Source organism: Sapajus apella, unplaced genomic scaffold (assembly GCF_009761245.1).
Source record: "Sapajus apella isolate SASKATOON/1434 unplaced genomic scaffold, GSC_monkey_1.0 scaffold8, whole genome shotgun sequence".
NCBI classification, from domain to species: Eukaryota; Metazoa; Chordata; class Mammalia; order Primates; family Cebidae; genus Sapajus; species Sapajus apella.
The window spans coordinates 16109365-16135947 of record NW_022436948.1 but is presented as its reverse complement, the minus strand read 5'-3'; the positions used below and the strand labels follow the sequence as shown (position 1 = coordinate 16135947).

The 26583-nt window shown below is 37.4% G+C and overlaps 1 protein-coding gene across 11 annotated transcripts in view; it reads right to left on the bottom strand.

Annotated features, from left to right (window-relative positions):
* GRIK1 (glutamate ionotropic receptor kainate type subunit 1) overlaps positions 1 to 26583 on the bottom strand; it is a 386281-nt gene that overhangs the window by 53234 nt on the left and 306464 nt on the right. For 6 of the 11 annotated variants that reach the window (XM_032277062.1, XM_032277059.1, XM_032277063.1 and 3 more), the window contains 2 exons: positions 6455 to 6562; positions 4165 to 4209 (listed from right to left, as the gene is read on the bottom strand). In XM_032277062.1, the coding sequence (XP_032132953.1) occupies positions 4165 to 4209; positions 6455 to 6562 (153 nt within the window). The remainder of the gene's footprint in view (positions 1 to 4164; positions 4210 to 6454; positions 6563 to 26583) is intronic. The other 5 variants (XM_032277060.1, XM_032277066.1, XM_032277067.1 and 2 more) reach the window with 1 other exon arrangement.

Here is a 26583-nt window from a genome sequence, read left to right as displayed (position 1 = left end):
TCACTGATTTTTCTGTCACAAAACCAACCATGGCAATTGGCATTCAGTAAAGCCCATTACTCTTTTTAAAAATAATGATCCACAGTTTTCTCCAGTGGCCAAGTCACTCCTGGGTTATGAGGCCGTGTAGAACTATATTGATTTCTTCAGCCTCTGAGGGAACCCGGAAGAGGAGTCTTAGGGATTTTGAGTTATTTTTCTGAATCTTTCTACAGGCATTTAATGACAGCCTCATGTAGTGGCCTGCAAGTATGTTTTAGAGCGAGGAAGACCTTGTTGTGGTGTGTCCTTGGATGAGATTCTAATTTTTCTGCGCTTTAGTCGATTCTTTACCTATAAAGTATTTCATAGGAATAACGAGAAGATCAAATAATCAGATGATGTATGTGGAAGTGTTGGTGTGTGTTAAGAGCTGTGCACATGTTAACAATAGAGGGCATTCAAAAGACTGTCTCCGTATTTTCTTCAACCTTACCTGTCGTGAAGGAATTTGGACTCATTCATAATTTAAAAAAAAAAATTCAGAATCCGATAAAGTAAAAGAAATCTGAAAAGGGGGGCAGTTTAGGAACATGAACACCTGGACATGCCCTGAGACGGACAGGGTGGATGTATGCTTGGTTCCTAAATATATTCCTCCAATGGGAAGACAGGTGGGAGCGTTAGGCTCCATCCCCCTTTGCTTTTCTATTTCTTGACTCTGATTTACTGCCTATATTTAGCAGCTAGAAATTTATTTAGCTGGACAAGTGTCTTTTTTATAGACATCAATGCTTTGAGGAATTTTCAAGGAATATTACACATTCACACATCAGTGTAAACTATTTCCATTTCGGTTTTTTTTCTACTTAATTAGGGTTAGTTGATTGGAGAAATAAAGAGACAGGTGTAGGTAAATGGGGGAATGGGACAGATTCTGCATTTGAAAATACTGTGATCCTGCCTGAAAAGAGGTGTTTGTTGGGTTGTAGGCTGTACTGTTAATAACCATTCAACATTTCCTGGATCTAGTGTGATGAGTATCATTGAGAACGCACATTATATGTCTATTGGTGGAATAATCTTCAGCTTTCTCTGTCTGGCTTTAGAGTGGGGAAAAGTGGACAGCATTTTCTTCTTTTTCTTCTCAACCTCCACCCCTTCTTCTGAGGCAGGGACTTTTGCTTCTAGGAAATGTAACTAAGGCTAAATACACCTGTCTGTTGATTTTCATCCAAGGCTATGCTTTAGGTTGTGAACAATTGACTCCTAGCTTCATGAAAACTGTGTGTAAATTGGGCCCTGACTGTACTTCTAATTAAAGCTTCACGTAGACACTGAGGAGAATGGAATCTAAGTTTTAATTAAGTAAGTATTGAAGGGTGGAGAAAATGACTGTTTTTAGCCACTTGGTTATGTAAAAAGGTGTATTCTCTAAATCTTATTTCTATTAACGTCATGTATGTGTGTGTTGGAAGGAACTACACTAATACTTGAAAATGACTGTGTTCAACAGCCTAGCAATATCACTGTCTTGTAAACTAAAACTTGAACTTGAGGACAAATAGACACCACAGCCTGATGTCTGGTTTTTCTTTCTTTTGCCATCTACACTAAAAGTGCTGAAGCTAAGAGATCATTGCTGCTTCTGATCCAATCAACTAAATCCCAAGTCCTATTCAGTTTAAACTTTTCTCCTTAAAATGAGAAAAGGGTGACCAATTTTTCCCTTATTATCTCTACAGAGGAACCCACAGAAAATCCTTAAAATGCAGACTAGAAGAGTATCAAAATACAGCAAAGGTCAGGCTAATCCTGGGAAATGTTCAGTACATATATGCAATTTGAATGACCTCAATACTCTGTTTCCAAACTTGTAATCAGCAAAACAGAAGTGTGTGCATGTGTGTGTGTGTGTACGTGCACGCATGAGCACATATGTGCACCTGTGTCTTTTAAACCCAAGTAGTCAAGTGGCTTTATCTGTTACTTGAAGTAAATAAATATGTTGTCAGGAAATGAATGTGTCTCTTTAAAGAAGTCAGACCTCATGATTCATGTGTGCTGGAGAGAGAGGTGCAGTTAAGAAGATGCCTGGACATTTGACATTTCAGTCCGTTCTGCGACCTAGGAGGACTGCCTCCAGGGAGCGGAACCTCAATTTTCAAACTTTGTAGTGAAAGCAGACAGCAGTCATTTGCCAGTGAGAAGTAGTGGAGTGTGGATCAGTTACTGGTGGGGAGGAGCGCTCAATGTCTAAATTATCTGGCCCTGATTTCTTTCACTTTGTAAGCTGGCACAAGGGAACGGCCATTTGTCATCTAGGACAACTGAGAAAATTATTTGAAAATGAGTGCCCAAATGACATTAAGCAAACTTTTTTAAAAAAAGCAATGCAATAAAAAGGGCGTTCAGAGAATAGTATCTACCTTCCAAACCTAGGCAGTGATTCATGTAAACTCTACATCTAAAATGGCTGAGGGAAATAATCAGGTATCTAGGGAAAAGATAAAGGTATATGTGTTTCCTGTGTTATGAGTCTTATATAACAAATATTTTAGTGAGGAATGTTGTAAAGATTGCTTTCTCCCTCGTTTGGAAAGAATTTCAGGTGAATAATATTATTCTAAAATAAGAGTACTGAGGAAAGCTTTTGGAATTTAAATATGACGAAGGTGGATTTTTCTTTAAGTTGGAGACTTCTGGAAAAAGTGCAATGTTCTCCTTGGGTCTGAATGGGTCACTTGTGCTAGAAATCAGGTTACTGTGAATTTTTGATGAACAGTCAACACAAAACAGCACATCACGGTATATGCAACTTACAATGTGGAACATGATGGGCTACGAGGAAGGAAGAGGCGGGAAGGCAGAGAGGATCAAGACCGGAAAGTTACATCCCTGGGAAGTGGGTGTGGTTATTGCAGTTTAGTGACAAATAGAGGACACCCCTTCTCCCCTGCATGTAATTTGAAAGCTTGGATTCCATTCCCTAGGATATTTGTATTAGATTAATTCAAAGTGCCCAGAGTCTCAAGATGGATTAGTGTAATAGATTTTATTTTTCTTTTCTGGGTGCCAGTTAGGCTCATCCATTTACTGATCACCTTCTGTGTGCCTTTAGTAGCCGTGTTCACTGAAGATCAAAGCAAGGTTTTTAAACCTGTGTTTTGAAAACTTAAAAAGAAAAAATTTTTGAATTCATCACTGAGTATTACTAAGAGGGAGACAAGGCATTTGGCTATAGGGAGGAAACTTGTGTACCCTTTCTGTGACGTAGCTGATAATTTGAAGATGAAAGTGAACCCGACAAAGCTGTTCAAGTTGAACAACCTGAAGCAATTTAAGGTCCATCATCAGTCCACAGGTTATTTAGCAAGTAGTTTTAGAGAGAGAGACAGAGAGGAAAGGAAGGAGAGGAGGAAGAGAAAGAGAGGGGAAATGAAAGAAAATGTTTGCTTATCACTGGGACCTTTCTCTGATCCAAATGTTTTTAATATCTAATATTTGCTTATATAAATCTATGCGCACTCATTGGCAACATGGCACTGTATAATAAACTATAAAATAGTGGGTGTTATAATTCACAAGATAATCTCATTTTCTTTCCAAGGTCCCTAATGTTTGTGTCCTCTTTACAACTGTGGCTCTAAAACAAATTGCAATACAGTATGCTCTGATGAAGATATCATACAAAACAAAAGATAGCTCATAAGAAAAGGAAATTTCTGAAAATGGTTCATACTTTGTGGTGGTGACGTTGAAGGACATGTCCTAGACTTCTGAAGCCATAGCCCCTCTGATTAGTCTAATGGATCAAATCTATTGTTGTTTTTCTCCCACTTAGGGAAAATACTTAGTGATTTCAGAAGGAATGTAAATTCCTTCTGTTACAGTTACCTGCTTTCAATTCTAACAGGGACTGATCCTGCCTGAGAGAAACAAAAATAATCTTGGGGGAAATATTTAATCCACCATTATTTTATCCATTGCAAACCTGTTTTCAATTCACAGGTGATGTTGAGAGAGAACATTTTAATCACTCTTGCTCTCTCTTTACATGCAACATCCCCTCTAAACTGCAATTGGAGAGCTACAGGTCCAGCAATATTAGAAGGACGCAGGCTTTTCCAGTGACATTCCCCATCCCACCCCCAGGTTTCCTGCAGTTGTTGTCAGAGTACAAACCTTCTTCCACACTTTATACAAGTGTTTAGACACTTCGCCAGCAGCCTTGGTTTTCAGAGAGAAAAATAAAATAAAAATAGCACTTAATTAAAATAGAGCGTGAAACCCAGATGGAATCGTGGTGTGTGAGTGCTTAGAGTGTTAAGTTCCCACCCATTTTTTGGAATTTTGCATCTTAATTCAATATAAAGCCTGACAATAGGTACAGCAAAGAGATGAATCAAGACTTGGGTCTCACAGAAGTTACCTGGTGGTAAGACTCCATTTTTCCTTTTCCTTTCACACACCAAAAAAATGACTTAATGTGCTTTTCAGTGTATACAGGTATGCTGCAGTATTAAGGGGCTTCATTGTTCCTTAAGAAGACCCTTTTAAGGGATTGGTAACTAAAATCAATCAATCAGTCAACCAACAAATCAATCAATACACACACACACACACACACACACACACACACACACACACTTCCTAACCAAAAAAAAGAATGCTTCATGACTTATTGTTTGATTATGAGCTTCAAGGCAGTGGAAATTTGAGTGAAAGTGAGAATGGGATTTTTCTAATAGTTATTCCTATTGACCCCAAGAGAGGCTGATTGGGCATTTCCTCCCTCTGCTCCTGAGAGAGGTATGTTGGTTTCTCCCCATTGCCTTAAGGCTCAATCAGCCTTCTCGGGAATTGAGCCCCAGACACCTAAAGAAAGAAAAGTTATTGCAAACAATGAAGAGATAAGAGACAAACACAAAACACTTTCATCTAATTCAATTTTGCCTTTGATGGAAAAACACCAATGCAATGTGCATAGTATTACAGTGTATAGATAGCTGTGAAAGCATAACAATAGCTTCATCTAGTTCATCATTCACCTAGCCAAAAAGATGTTTCCTTAACAGCTTTTCTCCCCTCTTCAATGCTATACATAAAGAGGAGAAGAGAGTCAGGGAAAGACTCATGCTTCAAGAAGCAGACATTTTCTTAAAAAATACTGTAGGCTTTCAAATAATAACAAGGATTTTTTTGTTGTTGTTGTTCCCTCCAGCCAACATCCCACACACCATTGTGGAGGCTGGCTGGATGCCTTGTGCTCTATCAGAGCATGTCAGACCAACAGAGGGACACATCAGAGTGGAGAGAAAGCCAGAGGATGGGAGAGGCATTTTTGAACGGAGAAACCTGCATATATAATGTGTACTCTCAAAGCTGCAAATGAATTATTTTCCTCAAACAGTTCACACCAGTGGTCACCTTCTATTACATTTAGCCTAAATGATCTTTGCTTCCATTAATGTTTTTTTTTGGGGGGGGGTAGTTAGCACCTGCAAAAAAAAAATGTGTCCCAGTTAACAAAAGCAAGAGAACAGAAGTGAAAACCTTACCTCATTTAAAAAAATCAACCCAACTATTTCTAATTAAGCAAGCAATCGATTGTTCCCAAAGCCACTGTTATATTCAGCACACTATCTTATTCACTATAGTGGGAAAAAATGTCAGATTACAGAGTTTTCTGTTTAGGTGATTGTTTTGGGGGTTTCAGTTGTTTTTCTGTAACATTTTCAGTGCAAAATCTTCAAACTCTGTTAATTCCAACGTATAATCATGAATACTAAAACTGGTTTAATAAAATATGCTGAGAAGCCAAATTATTTTATCATTGTTATTTAACCAAATAGTTTACAATTGTTACTCTAAATAGTAACTAAAGTAGAACTTTAAACATGGACAGATTCAGAACTACAACTAAAATATTCCTAAAGTGAGAACCCAACGTTAAAATACAGTTTTTTGGCATTTGTCCTAAAATTAAGAATGCAATGTTAATTTGCTCTAATAATTCTCTTCTAACCTATTTATTCTGCCTGTCACCAATCTCAAAATAAAATAAAATGTGCAATTAAAATAATTTCTGGGTAACTGTTGGATGCCATTCCATCGATAAACCATTGACAGCTTCTGCATTTCCAAGTCTAAACTCAATTTGTTAAAACCTTTAAGACATGGGCTTAATAACACCCAACTATAGGGTTATAAATATAATAATATAAACACACTTGCTACATAAATGAAGCACTATATAAACACCAATTAGCATTGCTATTACTAACACATGAAATTTAAGAATCTAGCACATCAACATCTATCTACAGGTAAAAGAAAGATAAACAAACTGGATGCAAAATAACATGCCAAGAGAATCACTTCATGATTTACCTACTTGTCTGTGCAATTTAATAAAAATGCTTGAGCAATGTTCATTTGTTATTTTATTTATTTATATTATTAAGGAGGTTACCTTTTCAGTTCCTTCCTCTTTGAGACTAATAATGTCCAGATCAAAATCCTTCCTCAAGCCATTGGTTTTATTGAAGGTGATACGCCCAGTCAAGCCATCCCACCGAGCCTGTGGACCAGAAGGAATGTGACTGTTACTGTTTAACACTTATCATAATTCCTGAGACCATCAAAATTATAATACTTCAAATTCATTACAGTATCCAATTACTTTGTTTCATCATGCTGTTATAAACCATTGCATCGGTTCAGTGACAGGATAGCAGAACACATCGTCATTTTATTAGCACTCATTCATTCTGTCAACTCTAACAACCTAACCCAGTCAAACCTGTAATCATAACTACCTAAATGGACAGTATAGAGAGAATTGCTGTACCACAGTATGCACATGGAATACACAAAGCCTGAGAAATCACAATATTCTGTTTTCCAAGGTCAATCCAAATTTTCTTTGAGATATGGCTTAGTGGAAGTGAGGCCCTGTTTATTGTTTCTCTGTGAAAAGGATATAGTCCAATGATGTATTGCATGGTTTTTAGGCTGTTTATGACTTAGCTTGTTTGCGTCATTTGGCATTCTAATTTCCTGTGGCTGCTGCAGCAAATAAGCACAAATGTGGGGACTCAAAACAACAGAAATTTATTTTCTCAAGGTTATGGGGGCCTGAAATCCAAAATCAGTATTACTGAGTGGAATTAAAGTGTCAGCAGGACCATGCTCTTTCTGGAGGCCCTATTCTTTGTCTCTTTCTGCTTCTGGTGGCTTCTGGCATTCCTCCTTCTCTTGTGGTTGCATCACTCCAATCTCTGCCTCTGTGGTCACATTTCCTCCTCCCCTTCTGTCTGCATCAAAGCTCCCTCTGCGAGGCGGAGGTTGCAGTGAGCCAAGATTGTGCCATTGCATGCCAGCCTGGGCAAGAGAGCAAGAATCCATCTCCAAATAACAAAAAACTCCTTCTGCTTCTCTCTTGTAACAACAGTTGGGATTGTATTTATTGTTCAACTCGATAATCTCTCCATCTTAAATTCCTTAACTTAATCACCTATGCAAAGGCCTTTTTGCTATATAAGGTAACATTTATAGGTTCCAGTGATGAGGACACAAATATCTTTTGAGGGAGCCGTTCTTCTGCCTATCTGACACATCAACATCATTTCAAATAAAAAAATTCACAATAGCCTGCCCTACACATAACTCACATTGGATGTCTTTTGTGGTTTCATTAAATAAAAAGCAGTGGCCCTTGGTGGGGGCGGTCTTTAGCTTCAATCATTAGGTGATTTTGCCACCTTGTTTATTTGAGTTTCACTTACAAATGGGGTTAAAGGAAAACTCAGATCTTTGTATCCACTTAGCTGTTTTTCTCCCTCTTGACTTTACCAAATTCATTAGACATGCATAAAATGAAAAGATCCTGAAGAATTATACTGTGTTTGCAGTTATTTGTGCCATGTATATCTGTTGAATGTATTTACCCATTTGGCCAAGAGGCAGAGCAAAGCAGTGGAAAAGAACACTGAATTTTCCAGACCTCTGGGGCTGAATCTCTGCAGTGTGACTTCAGGCAAGCTACTCAGAAATAAAATTAACCTGAAGCGTTTTAATTTTTAATATTTATTGTTTTTATAACTGCCTCTCACTTTTCCCACTTTCATAATTCTAGAGTTTAGCTTTTATTATCTCGCAGGTTTAGCCTTCACATGTCTGTGCTGTATTTCATTTTACAAATTATGACCAGACTTATGGTCCCCAAGTAAATGTTCATATTTATGCAATTTCACCAGCACATAAAGTGCATAATGGATTTTGCTACTTACAAGTTAGCCTAAACCTTGACTTTACGTTGGAGGTTGTGATGGTTAATTTTATGTGTCAACTTGACTAGGCTACAGGATGTCCAAATATCTAGCTAAGTATTATTTCTGGGTGCGCATGTGGGGGTGTTTCCAAAAGAGATTAGCATTTAAATTGGTGGACTAAGTAAGGCAGACAGCCCTCTCCAGCTGAGTTGGTAACATTCAATATTGGAAGCTTGTCAGTCAAACCCAATTATTTTACTAAATTGTATTCTCATTAGTATCTGACAAAATGACATAGCCCTTAGACACTTTAATTTTTTTCTCGCTCTGATTTGTTCCAAAACAAAATTTTATTAATTTGTGTATTTTACTTTTCTGTCTTCTGTCACTCCTTCCTCTCTCTTAACCCACAATTTCTCAACTCATAATCCCATCTAAAAATGGTGAAAATATCCTTGACTGGGAGTCAAAAGAATGTTTAGTCTTTAAGCCACTATCAAGTTTTGTGGCTTTGGTTGAGTCATTTTGTCCTTTTTTTAGGCCACAGAGGAATGCATGTCAAGTGAAGATTTTGCATAAAACGAGCTTTAGCTCTGGAATTCTAGTATCTTAGGCAAAATACCACAGAGGGGTTTCATGAAATTGAAAGTCATTCATTAAGCACCTATGGTCTGCAAGCTGCACTATATAAATCATAAAACACAGTTGTTATACTCAGATTTTAATGTAAAACATATTACTATCTGGTTGGGGAGAAAAGACTACAGAATTCAGTTCAATTATGTTTTCACTATTAATTCATTTGGAAAATATCCATTTATTGAGTATCTTCTCTGTGCAGGGAAGTATGCTGAGAATACAGCACCTAGAATTTGACAGTTTAGTAGGAATGCATTAATGGATTTCCATAAAGCACCTTAGGTTTGAGGATAAAGATTTGCATAGAAGTTTGAAGAAAGAAATATGGAGATAAAGCACTTATCCCAACTGCATATAAAGAGTCAGCAAAAGATTCCTGAAGGCAAGACTGCCTGAGCTCACAAAGGATAAGGCCACCAAGCAAAGAGTCACAGTCTGGGTAAAAACATGAAATAAAGACTAAATTATAAGTTTGCCACGAGACTCTAATGCAAGGTGAGAAATGATGAGAAATGAGCCTATGAAGGCAGGGAGTCTATTTATAAAGACGTTATGAAGCATGCTAGTTTGTTTGGACATTGCTCAGTAGACTTTTGGTGAATTGTGGGGATATTTTAAACTTAGAAGTGCCATGGTCAGATGTGCATTATAGGGAGATCATTTTATTTCTTTTATAATTGGGGAGGATGACTTGGAGAAGGTCAACATTGTAAGCAGGGAGTTGGTTAGTGGGTAGTTCTCATAGAACAAAATGTATACAATCATATTCATATGCCCACATATGAACATAGGGATAACACAATTTCTCCATCTCCCTGTCCCACTAACTTGCATATCTTTCAATATTAATGAAAATAGCTCTATAGCAGGATAGACAGAATTTCATAAAAAGCATGTTAAGAAATCAGCTTAAATGTGAGAAACCAATATAATTGGCCAAAACATATTTTTTGGCTACCATTCAGATAGAATGGATATTATAACAAAAGTGCATTTTATCACTTGATGGCGCTGGAAGTTAAATCAATGGTGGGGAATGATATGTGGACAAGAAAAGATTCCAACTTTTTCCTCTAAGCAGTCTTGATGGCAAACTAGATGTTGCCCCAGTGCTATAACACATAAAAAGAAATGCTTCTTCAGATCCTAGTACCTTGTGTCTTGAGGTTATTGCCAAGGGAGACCATAACACCAAACACTGGCACTAGCTTTAAAAATGAATGGCATATCTTTATGGTCAGTAGTAACACCTGCTGTTACACTGGCTGAGATCCAGGTAATCATATCTCTGCAATGGGACAAAAGCTATCAGCAATGAATGCACATAGGAGGCATCCTCTGGTGTATATTTAGGTACACCTCTTGGCATTGCATTCTCCCCTTTCTCCCCCTCACACCTCTAGTCTAGTTTTTGTACTCTGGTCATTCCTTCTTATTTTGCAAGCCAAAGGCTGGCTTTGTGGATTGATGGGTTAAATGAGAGCCATGAAATAAGCTGCTGTATTAGGCTTACAGCATCTATCTGAGAGCTGAAAACAATTTGCATAAGGCTTTGGTTGAATGGCAAGCTCTACTGTGTTAGGGGTTTGAATTAAGTCAGTTTTCAGGCCCCTTGTTCATGCCTCTAAACAATGTACAGTTTCAACTATCCTCCTGACCTGTTTGAAAGGAAGTAGTTATCTTCACTACATTCTACAGGATTTTCAGAAAGCTTTTTTTCTAAAGGCAACTTTCCCTTTATGGGGGTCATGTTGTGAGTCAATTTGGTACATTGTCCGGAGTGCACAGGGCTCTCTGAAAATGTACAGAATTGGTAGCATTTATCTCTTAGTGTAGCATATAGCTTATAGCGGGGTCTCAAAACCCAGTTTAGAAATCCAATTTCATTCCCTAAGTGTGCCTATTGTAATTCTTTGTTTGGATTCTCTTGCGTTGATTTTATTCTTGAACTCAGTGTTCCAATCACTGGCGCAGAGTAATTCCCACTTCTTGCTTTTTCTCCTGCTCATCCAAGTGACAAAAAAGTTCCCTTTTCATGTTTTAACAATGCTTCCTTCTCTGCCTCAAATATCTATAAAGACTCCCTGTGTGGTTCTTTGCTGAAAGGAAATATCTTTGACCTTCAATGTCAAGTTTCCCTTCCTGGCACAATTACCCATGTCTTCCTGCTTTTCATCCCCTAGATGAGTTGCATTCTGTATATGTTGTTTTTCTGCAAACTAATTGCTGATAAGCATTATTAATCATCAATACACTATTGATTAGGGTGAATGTGCAATGATTAATTCCTGGATGTGATGAATAAGATCCATGAGGAATCCATTTTTCTGGGACAGGGCTGAAGCATATACAATTTAGATAATGATATATAATTATATTATTCATAATTACCATGTGCTTGCCTTATATAGAAGCATTTGCAGAAGGGACAATTATAGTATACTTAAAACAGAAAACAATACTTAAACTATTGTCCCTATTTTAGGAAAGAGCTTTAATTTCTACCCTGCATCAGACCTTCATGTCTACAACTGCTTAATAACAACTAAATCAAATATTGTGACTTTTCTTCTTTCCTCTTATTGAACACATTATTTGATGATCAAGAGTCAGGAATCAAGAGGCCAAAGAAGAAAAACAAAAGGTTTCATGAATATCTTATTTGTATATTGTTTCTCAAGATATTTATTGTCCAAATTAAATGCATATATTTTGTTATTAGGGAAGTAAGTGACTAGCACCTAACTCTGGGCTCTTGTGATAATCAACTCTTAATGTCATTAATTAAAATGATTGCTTTTACTTGTTTTTTCTGAAAGGAAATTTTTTTCTTCAAATTTTATTTTAAGTTCAGGAGTACATGTGCGAATGAGTAGGTTTGTTACACAGGTAAAAGTGTACCATGGTGTTTTGCTGTGCAGATCATCCCATCACCTAGGTATTAAGCCCAGCATCCATTAGCTGTTCTTTCTGATTCTCTCCCTCCCCACATCCCCATCTTTGACAGGCCCTAGTGTGTGTTGTTTCCTGCTGTGTGTCATGTATTCTCATCATTCAGCTCCCATTTATAAGTGAGAACATGAGGTGCTTGGCTTTCTGTTCCTGCATTAGTTTGCTGAGAATAGTGGCTTCCAACTCTATCCGTGTCCCTGCAAAGGACATGATCTTATTTCTTTTAATGGCTGCATAGTATTCCATGTTGTATATGTGCAACATTTACTTTTTTTATTCTATCATTGATGGGCATTTGAGTTGACTCCATGTCTTTGCTATTGTGAATCATGCTCCAATGAACATAAGTGTGCATGTATCTTTGTAACAGAATGATTTATATTTCTTTGGGTATATACCCATATGGGATTACTGGGTCAAATGGTATTTCTGTGTTTAGGTCTATGAGGATTTTCCATACTGTTTTCCACAATGAATGAGCTAATTTACACTCCCACCAACAATGTAAAAGCATCCCTTTTTCTCCGCAACCTCACCAGTATCTGTTGAAAAGGAATTTGAATATGTAAAATAATGTAAATCCTCTCTTTCTAGAATTTTCCTTGACACAGCCATTGTCCTTTGCCATACTGAATAAATTGTTTCCTATTGAGACTTCTTATTCTTCACTTATATATTGGAAACTTTATGTATTGTTTTCTTCTGAGAGCATTGTGAATGGAAGAAGGCTCATGGCGAACTCAAAGGTTAGCTTCCCGTGTTAGATCAAGGTGAAGAAAAAAATTGTTTTTAAGTGACTATTCTATTTGTTAATAAAATATAAAAACTTGAAAATAAAGCAAAAAAAAAAAAAAAGATGACATGACCTTTGTCATGGTGGCCTTAGTACAATGGCTTCACCACAGTATAATAGCTTCACTCATGGGTGATTTGATTCTTTAAAGAAGCATATCTTTATTTTTAACTTTACTGTTGTTTAAGATGCAGATTCTAAGAAATTAAATGTCAATTTAGAGGATTTATATCTGGCAGAGATATAAATGATTTCTATTTAATAGAAAAAATAACCTCAAAAATTATAATTGTATTGATGATTAGCCAGCTTTTTATTTTATTTTATTTAGTTCTGGGGCACATGTGCAGGACATGAAGGTTTATTACATAGGTAAATGTGTGCCATGGTGGTTTGCTGCACATATCCACCCATCAGCTAGGTGTTAAGCCCTACATGCATTAGCTATTTATCCTGATGCTTTGACTTCCCTAGTGGCCTCTAGAACCACCGTGCCACTCCGTCTTTTTAGAGCAAGCTTTATCATCCTGCTGGTTCCCTCCGTTAGGCACATCTTCAACACTTGCTTTCTTTATGTTGTACTAGAGTCACATATATAGCTGGCTTTAAATTGGAAATGGTCCTAACTTGGTGCCCAAATACACTCACCTGCCAGAGCCAATGTTATGGACCATTTAAGCTCAGAAACGGCTTTTTTTTTTTTTCCAAAAATAAAAAAAAAGAAAACACAAACACACACATTCCAGTCCTAGAGCAAACCCTAGGCAGCAACAAAGTCTATTTTTGTTGACTCTTTGTCTATGTTGTTGTCTTGTCTTGTCTTCTGATTATGTGTTTTGATTCTGAGTTTTGACCAAGTCTGTCAGCTAAAAAGTGCCTTAACCTAACTCACAGCTTGAGTCATTTGTCCTCCACAACTGGATGTAGGCACCTCTATTTGATCTCAGACCACTGTGCCACCTCCACTGCCTACTCAGGAGAATATTTTGTGTCTCTTTGTTTGGGTCACAGCTGAGTTATATGAAGGAGTGGGTGTTTGACAGTGAGGCAAGTCTCATGAACCCACGAGGACCCAGTGTCTATGTGCATCTGACCCGCACGTAGCTGTTAAGTTCTCCTTTGGTGGCGGCAAAAATTGTGAGCCTGGCACTTTGTTATCATCTTGTGGTGATCTATCAGCTAGAAGCAGGTAATCTAACTCTGCAGGGTGAGAGATGACTGAAAACTTGGTTTATTAACACTTTTCTTTTGTATGAGCAAGATTATGTCTCAAGTTCACTGGAAATGACAATCAACCTTTCTGTCCTGAGTTTTCAAGTTCTGTGTTTACTTTCAAGATATGGCTAAGGCTACAGAATTAAAGCTGTAGCCCTCAATAACTACCTATCTCTGGAAATTTAAAAAAAAAAAAGTCTTTTCACCTCATTGGGTATGAATAAATTAGATTGTAAAACTTAGCAAATTAAAGATTTTCTGTTTTTATTATTTATAGATTTAATTATATCAATATTCTCAGGATTCTTGTGTTACAGAGAAACTGAATTTTAAATACATTGTACTGCTAGCCTTAAAAAAAATTTACAGAAATTGCTAGCTTGGAATCCTTTCTATGTAAAAATGCAAGTTCATGTAACAGAAGTGTATATTTGATAGCATTTAATTGATTTTTTAAAAATTAGCTTAAAAAGCATTGCATAGCTCTCTGCTAATATTATGATTTTGAATTATATAATTCTGATGTACTTTTTTGTTTTACAGTTTTGTTTTTGGTTTCCTGAAAAGAGGCTAGTCAATCTGAACTTCTTAAAACTTCTTAAACTTAAAAGTGGTTTACTGATTAGGCAAGGAAGCATTGACACATAATGTTTAAAATGAAGATGTAAAATTATATGTAATTATATTGAGTTAGAATTTTGACAAAATTTTTGTATAAATAGTTTTTATACTTTGTAATGTATCAGTTCAAATGTAATTTCCATGTTTTTATTAAGATTGTGAGCTAGTGTAAAAGCAAGTTAATTGATGGATAATCTTGGATATCTGGATCATTTCTCATTAAGAGATAATATTGGCATCATAGTTCGTACCATTAGAGTGTGTCTGTCTATACCTACGAATGTCTATATACGTTGTATTATTTCTATATGTTACAGAGAGGTTGTAACTTTGATTCATGTTAATGAACATTTTGTTTTTGCCACTTTGAAGTTGATGTTCAAAGAATGTATGTGTCTTTAGGAGGTTGTTTTATGCAAGGTCATGTATATAAGGTAATGGGATATATATTTGTTTATAAGGTGAAAAGAAAATATGTTCCAAATTATGAAACAGCATAGTGAATGGCAAAGCATGAGTGTGTGTAGTACAGAAGGTTGGAGGAAACAGAATTTTGGAGTATAATATATGCACATAATAAGCCTGAATAAAAACAAAGAAATGTGTTAAAATTTTGGCAAAGTTTACCCACCTTTAATTGATTTATTAATAAGATATATATTTTGTTTTGTGAATCTTTTTTTTTCCAAATACTACATTAATATATAACTAGAGTTTTATTTTCTTTCTTTTAAAATGGAATATTTAGCCCACTCTTAACAAGAAGACATGTTATCATTTACCTTCTATGTAATTGTCTCAGACAGACTTTCATTCCCACCATCAACAAGTGGTTTCTGCTTTACTCTCATGTTTTTCTGAAGGTGTTGCTATAAACTACAGTCTGGAAATAGCCTTTGTCCAAGAATAGCAGTCTCATAGCCTCATGGAAACAAGGTGTCAAAAAACGCTCTTACCTACTGACACTTTAAATAGTCATTGATATAGGCTTCAGATATTAAAATGTAACTTAGAAGACTAATTCTACCAGAGGATGGAATCAGGATTTTCAGGACTCTTTTTAATAGTCCAGGAGCAGAAGAGCTTTGAAAACCAAGTGTGGATCCAACATCCACTAGTTATAAGACAAGTAGGATTAAGTGAACTGCTGATGGGAATCTACTTGTGGTTATTTGGCTTTAATATTGCTGACATGGTTTTACATATGTTATTAAGGAAATAAAAAGATCCATTCTCTTCCTGATCTCTTTAACCCTCTATTTGGTAACCTATAAATGACACATTCTTTACATGGCACCTTATTCTCCCTGACCCCTCAGAACTCAGAGGCAACTTACTAGCTTTTACGGCAATGTGGTTATTTGCATAAAATCAATACAAATCTGTCCTTTTTAAAAATAATCAGGCTATAGTTGAATAAATTGGCTGTGTAAATAAGGTCACACTAGGTGTGATGGTTCATCTTATGTGCCAATTTGACAGTGCCACAGGGGCCCACATTAAACATTGTTTCTGGGTGTGTCTGTGAGAGTGTTTGTAGATGAGATGAGCATTTGAATTGGGGATCCCAATAAAGAAGATTGTTCTCTCCAGTGTGACTGGGCATTATCCAATTTTGAGGGTCTGAGAAGAACCAAAGGTGAAGGAAAGAGGAATTGCTTCCTCTTTTCTGCTTTATTGTTGAACTAGGCCATTTCATCTCATCTCATCTTCTACTACCCTCATACTGGGAGTAATATCATCAGCTCCCCTGGTTCTTAGATCTTTGGACTCAGACTGAATTATACCATCTGTTTTTCTGGGCCTCCAGTTTGCAAATGGCAGGTCATGGGACTTCTCAGTCACCATAATTGAATGAACCAATTCCTCAAAATAAATCATATGCTCTCTCTCTTTCTCTGTCTCTCTCTCTCTCTCCTGTTGGTTCTGTTTTTCTGGAGAATCTTGACTAATATACCAGGATTGTATCTGGTATATTACAAATAATATAGATCTTATTTAATCAGGTATAGCAAACCCACCATTAAAGAAAAAGTGCTGTACTTCAAATGTGGTACCAAGCTCTCTCTGCAAACTGTTATTTGTTCTATGATTTATTTGATCTGGGACTTACAGGTGAAAAGGAAGATAATTTTCTAGTAGGCCAGGAAATCTATCAGATGTTGGGTGCTCAGAAACATTCACCAAAATGTCTAGGTACTATAGGTATATGGTACAGATGCATTTCTTGAATTGAGTTTCTTACCTTTGTGTGGTAGGGTTAATAAATGTCACCTTTTCCCCATTGTCCGTGCCCTAATCCCTGGAAACTAAAAGGTGGCAACAGAAGCTACACAGATGGGATCAAGTTAAGGATCTTAAAGTGGGGAGATCATCCCAGATTATCTGGGTGGGTCTACTGTAATCACAAGGTCCTTATAAGAGGGACCCAGGAGGGGTCAGACAGACAGGAGGTGATGTGATAACAGAAACAGAAGACACAGAGAAAGAGACTGAAAAATTGAAAGATGCTGCATTTCCGGCTTTGAGGATGAAGGAAAGGGTCCACAAGCCAAAGATTACAGGAATCCCTGGACCTTGGGAAAGGCAAGGAAACTGATTTCCCTCTACAGCCTACAGAAGGAATCAGCCTTACTAACATCTTGACTTTGGCTCAATGAGACTTATGTTAGAGTTCTGACCTCCAAAGCAGTAGGAGAATAAAATTGTGTTGCTTTAAACGACAATGCTGTGGTAATTCACCTGAACAGCAATAAGAAACGCATATACCTTGGAATAAAAGAATGAGTAAGAGAAAAAAAATTCTGGAGGAAGGATTCTGAAAATGCAACGAGACATTCCTTTTGAAATTTTCTTACAGAAGCTAATTTTCTGTCCTTAATAGTGGCTTAAAACAGCAGCTCTGAATTTGCTGTCCATACCAGAGGCTTCCATGGTCAATGAACATCTTGTACTGCCCCCATGTAAATTAATCAGGTCTAAACACAATGACGTCAGTCTTCTTGTAATATGAATAATCTTTGGAGATTATTTATGATGCAATAGGGGACTGCTGAGAAAATTATCTAAAACTTGGAAATACAAGAAAAATGACTATATGTCGTTTCAAAGTCACATGGGATAATTGCCTAACAGGTCCCCCCAAGGATGATTTAATCCTCTAGAGGGTTGTACTTTTGTTTGTTTTACTATTTTCTATTGTCTAAGGTCAAGACTATGAAATTACATGTGAACTTGCACATTTTTGTCCAACAGAGACCTAACTAATGCAAGTCTAGTAAGAAGATGACCTCAAAGGTTATGGCTTTTTTTTTTCTTTTTTTTTTGAGGAGGAGTGTCACTCTGTTGTCCAGCTGGAGTAGAGTGGTATGATCTTGACTCACTGCAACCTCTGCCTTCCAGATTCTTCTGCCTCAGCCTCTGGAATAACTGGGACTACAGGTATGTGCAACCACGGCCAGCTAATTTTTGTATTTTTAGTAGAGATGGGGTTTCACCATATTGGCCAGGCTGGCCTCGAACTCCTGACCTCATGATCCACCCACCTCAGTCTCCCAAAGTGTTAGGATTACAGGCATGAGCCACTGTGCCCAGCCAGATTATGGTTTTATTGCTTGTAGAATAACCACCAATTTTGTCTCCAATTCAGCATATTCATTTCTGTTAGCTTCTCCTGTTGGACTATATAACCACTCTTTCTGTAATTCTTTTTTGAACTAGATTTACTAACCGGATAGTTCTATTATTAAGGAGTTTATTTTTGGCACATGGTTACATTATGTTTGCATGCGAATCATGTTAACTTTATAAAATTATATGCTGACAAATTCTAAGTGCATAAATGTAATCTCATTTGGTTCTTACAGCATCCAGATAAGGTAAGGAGGATGGTCCCCAGTTTATTGAGAGGAAAGAGATCCTACAGTTAGTAAGATGTACCCAGAGGGGTTCAGAACCAGGTCTATCCATGTTCTTTTTCTTCACCAAACTCATTTCCCTCAATAAGGTCACGTGAAAGAAATGAAAATGTGTGGGCTAATTTCTTCATTTTATATCTTAACTCTAGACTTTGTGTGGGTCATAAGGAGAAAACATTCTCAAGCCCCAAATAAAAGGAGAAATAATTGAAAAATTTTGAATCATCACTAAAATCCTAACTTATTCAGTGGCATGTTTGAAGTGTGAGTTGCCCAAGTGGATCTTCTTGGATCTGCACGGTTCCATTAGAAAGACACAGGTCCTCTGCTCTGGCTTCCTGAGAAATAGAATCCTATTTCTCGGTTTCACTGTTTCATCTAGCATGGAGCAGCTTCTCCTGAAAGTCAATGTCACAAGGCTAGAATGGGCTGTCTATGGAGGAGAAACAAAATAAGCCTTCAGCCTCTTTTGTGCAGTCCTCTTTGCAAGGGGTCCCAGAACAAATGGAATTGACACATAGCATTCTGTTTGCCATCATGGTTCAGGGTAAAAGGGATTTCTAGTAAATGAACCCTTGACTTTTGGTTACTTTTGTTTAAACACCTCTAATTTTCGTGCTAGCAATGCCTGTCCCATTTTGTTTGTTGACCACTGGATTAAGTGTGTCCCAGGACAGTTTTACTTTCTAGGATTCCTGTTTTGGATTACTTGTGTGCCTCTGCTCATAGAGTTGCTACATTACCATAAATGCAGGTGACTTTTGCTGACTTAAGATTTAACTGTGAGACAGTAAAGCATGTTTTAAAGTCCTATATCTCTAATCACACAACTCTCCCCCCTATTGAAACTTCTTGAATATATCCGACATTCTCTTCCCTTCAGTACATTGTCAGTGCATTCATTTCTCACCAAGCTCAAAATATCTCCTTTTCTGGTATTCGGAGATATCAATGATGCTTGGCTTTTATAAGGCACATCATATGGCAACCAATGATAGAATTACTTTGTGGTTTCAAAAGCTGTCTGGAAAAGAGAAAGATTTCAGAAAAAACATGATAATTTAATATAAACAGTAAATGGATGTGTTTCTATTGGTCTAACCAAAATAAAAATTCACACTGTATTTAAACATTTTAAAATACCGCTAACAGGCAATTCATAGATTTTCACATATTGTTCACGAACAAATTTTAGCCATAAACCTGGCATTGTAAACAAGATACTTTCAACATAACAAAAGTTTATTTTCATTACTATCAAGTTTTAAAGTCTCAGCATGACATATTAGGAGCATGACTTTGGAATCAAATGACTGGGGTTTGAATCTTGGCTCTATCTTTGAATAGCTGGGTGACTCTTTGCAGTTACTTAAATTCATCAAGCTCTATTTGCAAAAATTAATAGTCTTTACCTAGTCATTGTGAAGATGAAAAGAGATAATGCTTCAAAGCATCTAACACAGGACTGTCAGAGTGGAAGATTAATAAAAATCCAGTTCCCTTATTATCTTGACCTACTTAAGATCTCCTCAACTCCCTTACAGATAAATGATTACTCATAGATCAGTTTAAAATGAAACCTGCTTGATCTCAGGGTCTTTTTAAATTCTGCTCGTCAGTGAAAAACCAACTGCCCTCCTATGTCATCAATAATATAATGCAGTGTTTTTCACATTTCAATGAGCACAAATTATTGGAACACTGCTTTTAAATGAGCATGTTAGTTTTAAAGAAGAAGGTCCTCACACTACACCATAAGAATCACTGAAAGACTCAGAGCTTGTCAGCTCCATGGATCTTAGTCTGTTACTTGTATTTGCTGACCAATCCAATCCCATCAGACAACTTTTAGCCAGCTATTAAGCTTGTGGTCTGATTACAGTTCCGAAGAAGTTTACCCTGATAACATATCATCTATCTATCTATCTATCTATCTATCTATCTATCTATCTACCTACCTACCTACCTACCTACCTACCTACCTACCTATTCATCCATCTACCCATGAACAGGAAATTGAAGGGTAAATAGTAACACTAATAAAAGTGTTATGAAATTTGGAAAGTAAGCTGTGGCTGGTATGGCCTATGTAGTTTTTAGGAGAAGATGAAGATTGAGTTAGCCATTGATGATAAGCAAGGTCTGACAAACTGCATATTTGTTTCTTTCAGTATAGTATTGGGACATTGAAATGCTCTTATCATATGGTTAAGCATGCATTTATTAGATCCCATATCCCTATAATGTAGAGGATTTTTAGGCATAATACAGATCGCTATGGGAGAAAGGCTTTTGATATATTATAGGCAAGGGAGATCTACTGAGTCTTTTCAAATACTGCTTGCCCTGAAAAACTAGGTTTTCCCCCATAGATCCTAGTTGTTGTAATTATTTTTGGGGTCACCACATCCTCATAGGTCATTCTCTGGGGATCTAGCAACAACCCCTACCATGACCTCAAACCAAGTTGTTTTTTCCCCATAGTTTCCTAAATGGAGCACTAGCCTGGTGATAGATGCCACGGCATGACCATAGCAATCCAAAGCTCATACATTAGTATGGATCTGAAGGAGGCCTGTAAGTACCAGGGCTGTTCCTATGGCCCAGGACCTCCTGCATCCTCTTAGTCCTGGAGGCTTTTACACTGATTGCCATGCATTTTCTGGTGCTGTTGTAAGGCAACAACAATAGTAGTTATAACTTGATTCGTGTTTCAGATCCTTCATTAGAGCACTTTTCTGGAACAAAATTTTTAATTGCCTAGAGAATAAAATTCCACCTTGCTAATATACTATTTATGGCTTTTCCCTGCTGTGCTTTCCACCTCCATCTACTGCCACATTCTGCCCCAATAGCAACTACACATAAACTTTGTGTTCCAATGATGTAGATGCTTCCCCAGTCTTTGTGCACTTAAGTAATAATTCACAAATTTGTTCACAGTACTCTCTCTTCTTAAAAATTCTTTCCCCCAGTACATTTTTAGAAATCTTTCTTGATAGAATGCAAGTGTCACAAAAGCAGGGATGGGCATTTCTTTTGTACATTAATATATCCCAACTAATAAGGACAGTATGTGGACCTAGCAGTCCTCGCTAAGGACTTGTAGAATGAGCGATAGAATCTATCAAGGTCAATTCAAATGTCATCTGCTCTCTGAAGCTGTTCTGAACCCTTTTTGATGGAATGCATAGTTTCTTTCTTTGGGATTTACTATTTATTTATTTATTGAGACAGAATCTTGCTCTGTTGCCAGGCTGGAATGCAGTGGTGTGATCTCAGCTCATTGCAACCTCCGCTTCCTGTATTCAAGCAATTTTTCTGCCTCAGCCTCCTGAGTATCTGGGACTACACGTGCACACCACCACACCCAGATAATTTTTGTATTTTTATTACAGACGAGGTTTCACCATGTTGGCCAGGATGGTCTTGATCTCCTGATCTTGTGATCTGCCCGCCTCGGTCTCCCAAAGTGCTGGGATTACAGGCATGACCCACCACACTTGTCCTATTTTATTTATTAATATATAAAATTATAGCCCACATCATAGCAGTCTTGTATTATAGTAGTTGTGTGCATTTCCCTCCAGATGGTGATGGCTTCCTTAAGAGCAGGTGTAGTGTGCATTCACCATTTGCCCTCATGACCCACTATTCCTTTTACAACTAACAGAAATAGATAATACTTAATATAGCTAATTAAGTTGAATTTTGAAGATCTTCCAAGATAATATATTTAATAGTACTATAACTTCAATAGATGCAAAAATGACATACTTTGATCAGAAATTATTTGGAAACTTGAGCCTTTTTCTGTCAAATTTCCAAAGTCAGAGACTTTTGTGGTTTCACCTGGCTCACAATACAACCACATTTTGCCCAACCTCAGTCTCCGTTATTTTGAATTTCCTCCAAGTAGCAAGACTTCAGTGACTCTGGGAAAATCCCTTTACACCACAGGGCTTCCAAGTCTTCTATAATTTGTAGGTTTTGAGCAGAGCAATCACTAGCAGTCCACCTGTTCTGCTCTTTCCTCTATCTGGCCTGGAAATTTGCTCCAATTCCCGATGAGTGCTGAACCCAGAACCCAACAGTCTTGGAAACTCATCCTAGATCTCTTTGAAGGCTAAAGCTGAAATTCTGAAAGTTAAATCAGAAAAATGGCCAAGGAAGTATGTCCAGCTCTCTAGTGAATCGGTTAGATTGTAATGCTTAGAGACTCTGCTAACATGGAACAAGGTCTCTTTTTTGGCCTCTCTGCTAGCTCCACTATTTTCAGATGCAGAATACTGACTGAGCCCATTTCTTGAGGGATACGGTACTCCTTTGTCCATCAAGCAAATATGTTTAGATTTAAAAAAATAATAATGTATTTTTTCTTTTTGCTTTAGGGGTCCTTTATCATTCTTTGACAGGCTTTTATGGTTTAAATCCCAAGTGCTCATTTACTTAACTTCTTAATTAATCCTTTTGCAGCTGTGCCCATCTGAGCACAAAGACAGGAATAGGGCTTGCCTAAGTAATATCGTGATATTTTTTCAGAATTGCTGAGCAAGCCTTTCAGTTTCATGTTTCTATCATCACATTAAGCAATACTACTTCAACTCAAATACTTATCAGCATTTATTTCCTCAGGCTGAGGATTCTGGGGTTTAAATTCACTCAGCCTCTCAAGAACTTTCAGTCAAGTGAGGAAAAGAGTCAAATAAATCCCGTGGCATTTCATGAAACCACCTCAAAACTACAAAAGACTTAATTAGACTATGGTTATTTGACTTAATGATGTTTTAAAACAATATTCACAAATTGTGAGTGAGAACAAAATCTGCTTGGCTCCAGACTTCAAAGATGTCGCTTTCAAAATTGCTTTAAGCACGAAGCAACATACATTCTGCCTATTGTAGAATAATTAAATTGAAATGGTAAAAGTCAATTGTTTCAATGCCATTACAGTTCAACTGAATCATGTTAATTAGAATAGGTTGGGTTTGTTCTCATTTAGATCCAGCTTAGTTTCATTCTCTCTCTCTTGGTGTGGAGCAAAATATACTGTCAGTCGTCATTGTATAAAACATTTCGAAATCGGTAAAAACCAATGATAAAAGATGGGCTTTCCAGATCTCTAATTAGCAAACTCCTTTGAAAGTATATTAATGAAAATACACTTCCAATTTAATTTTTAATAATGTTATTACTGCAGCATTAAAAGGAAACATAAAACACCTTCCAGAGAAGGAAATGCACATCCTGGGAGCAATTGAAGTGTCGTTGCTCTTGGTGCAGAGAATGCAGCAAGTAAATTTAATTCTTTTACGGTGTTAAGCCTCATTCCTCAATAACGCTGCTGCAGAAAGTCAGTTTCTTTGTCTTGTCTCACATTTTTGACACCAATATCGTTGCCATTTAAGTTCTTGCCATGGATTGTACCCCTGTGCAATATACATCCTCCTGATACACTGGCCCACTGCCAAGACAGGAATGTTGTCAGATCCTGCTTGTCTCTAAATATTAAAACAGGCTGCTTATTTACATTTAATGGTCAATTCATTCACATGGGGAATAGATACCATTTTATATCTGCCATCAATATTTTGCTTAGTATTTTAAAAATGTCACATTGACAGAGGCCTATAGTGTGACATCAGATTTCAATATTTCCCTCTGCATCCTTAATGCACTTCAGGCCAAAGGGCACACTGAGGGGCCTTCTGGACTGGTATTGTATAGACTAGTGTTGAGATATGCAATGGCTTATTTGATTTAGAATATGTTTAAGTCTGTTTATTCTTTATTGCTTTATGCTCATTTGCATTTGGCAATTGCCATGATACCACATATTCTCATTCACCTGTCAGTTCCAGTTTATCACATTGACCCTGACTGGAAGGCTTGAGGTGACCTAGTGTCCCTTAGTGTCACCTTGATAATCTCTAATTGTCCTTCAGCTTTCATCTTTAATATTTCTTCCTCGAAGAATCATTACCTAAACCTCAGAGCAGGGTTAGCATTCTTCCTAAGGTTCCCATAGTTTCAGTCAATTATCCCTATTTGCTTACTTGTCTGCTTCTCTTGATTAACTTTTGATTCATTGAGGGCAGGGCATTAGGGCTTCATAATGCAAATCCAAACCACAATACAATACCACCTTACTCCCGAAAGAATGGCCATAATGCAAAAATAAAAAAATAATTGATGTTGATGTGGATTCAGTGAAAAGTGAACACTTCTACGTGGCTGGTGGGAATGTAAACTAGTACAACCGCTATGGACAACAGTGTGTAGATTTCTTAAAGAACTAAAGGTAGAGCGACCATTTGATCCAGCATTCCAACTACTGGGTATATACACAGAGGAAAAGAAGTCATTATTCAAAAAAGATACTTGCACACACATGTTTATAGCAGCACACATTCACAAGTGCAAAAATGTGGAATGAACTCAAATGCCCATCAATCAATGGCTGGATAAAGAAAGTGTGGTGTATATATATATATATACACATATATATATGACGGAATACTACTCAGCCATAAACAGGAATGAATTAATGGCATTTGCAGCAACCTGGATGAGATTGGAGACTATTATTCTAAAGTGAAGTAACTCAGGAATAAAAATCCAAACATTGTATGTTCTCACTCATAAATGCCATTTAAGCTATGAGTATGCAGAGGCATAAGAAGACGCAATGGGCTAGGTGCAGTGGCTCACGCCTGTAATTACAGCACTTTGGGAGACTGAGGCTCGTGGATCACGAAGTCAAAAGATTGAGATCATTCTGGTCAACATGGTGAAACCTTGTCTCTACAAAAATACGAAAATTAGCTGGGTGTGGTGGTGCGTACCTGTAGTCCCAGCTATTCAGGAGGCTGAGGCAGGAGAATTGCTTGAACCCAGGAGGCAGAGGTTGCAGTGAGCCGAGATGGCACCATTCACTCCAGCCTGGCAACAGAGCGAGACTCTGACTCAAAAAAGCAACAAAAAAAGAATGACACAATGGGCCAGGCCCAGTGGCTCACGCCTGTAAACACAGCACTTTGGGAGGCTAAGGCAGGTGGATCATGAGGTCAGGAGATCAAGATCATCCTGGCCAACATGATGAAACCCTGTCTCTACTAAAAATACAAAAATTAATTGGGTGTGGTGGCACACGCCTGTTGTCCTAGCTACTCAGGAGACTGAGGCAGGAAAATTGCTTTAACCTGGGAGGCAGAGGCTTCAGTGAGCCAAGATTGCACCACTGCACTCCAGCCTGGGTGACAGTGAGACTCTGTCTGAAAAAGAAAAAAATAGAATGACACAATGGACTTTGGGGAATAGGGGGAAAGGGTAAAAGAGAGGTAAAAGACTACAAATTGGGTTCATTGTATACTGTTTGGGTGATGGGTGCACCAAAATCTCATAAATCACCACTGAGAAGGTGGTGATTTACTCATGTAACCAAATACCACCTGTTCCCCGAAAACCTATAGAAATAAAAAATAAAAATAATAAAATAAAATTAGGACCCCCAAAAAGGGGAAAACTCACATTCAATGATCATGCTGTACTACCTGCTGAATTTCACAGTTAAAAACACTGAACAGACTTCTTTAATGGAGACATGATGGTAGAACAGAAGCAGCAACAGAAGCAGCATGGATTTTGGTTTCCCACAGCCCCCGATTCAACTCTACCCTCCCCGTTACCAGTGGACAAGTTGATCAAACCAACTGAGGTCTATTTTTGCTATTTGCCAAGTGGGAATATAAAAATCTACTGCACAGGAATGTTGTGAGGATGACAGTTAAAACATGCTTCATTTCTAAGTATCAAAGAATGACCAAAGATAGTCATGGTTCTCTTTACTCCTGAGATATTTCAATTAAATGCAGTGATTGGATTCAATCTATATCTTTAGAGATGCTGTGTTATCTGCAAAGCTCAGCTCCTTATAAAGACGTGTGTATAAAGCTAATATGAAGCATATGAGGTTAAGAAGTTATTCGCTAAGTAATTCAAGATGTGTAACTCTGCATGCATACGAGCTTAAATGATGGTAAGGACCCAGACAATCTTGATTTGGCCAGCAGGTGAAAGCAAGTATCAGCCCTGTAGTTTTCAAATGTTGGATATCAACTGAGAGGTAACAGGTATCTCTAGTCTGAATGGACGTTTTCTTGCAGCAAACACTAGGTGATTTCATGCAAGG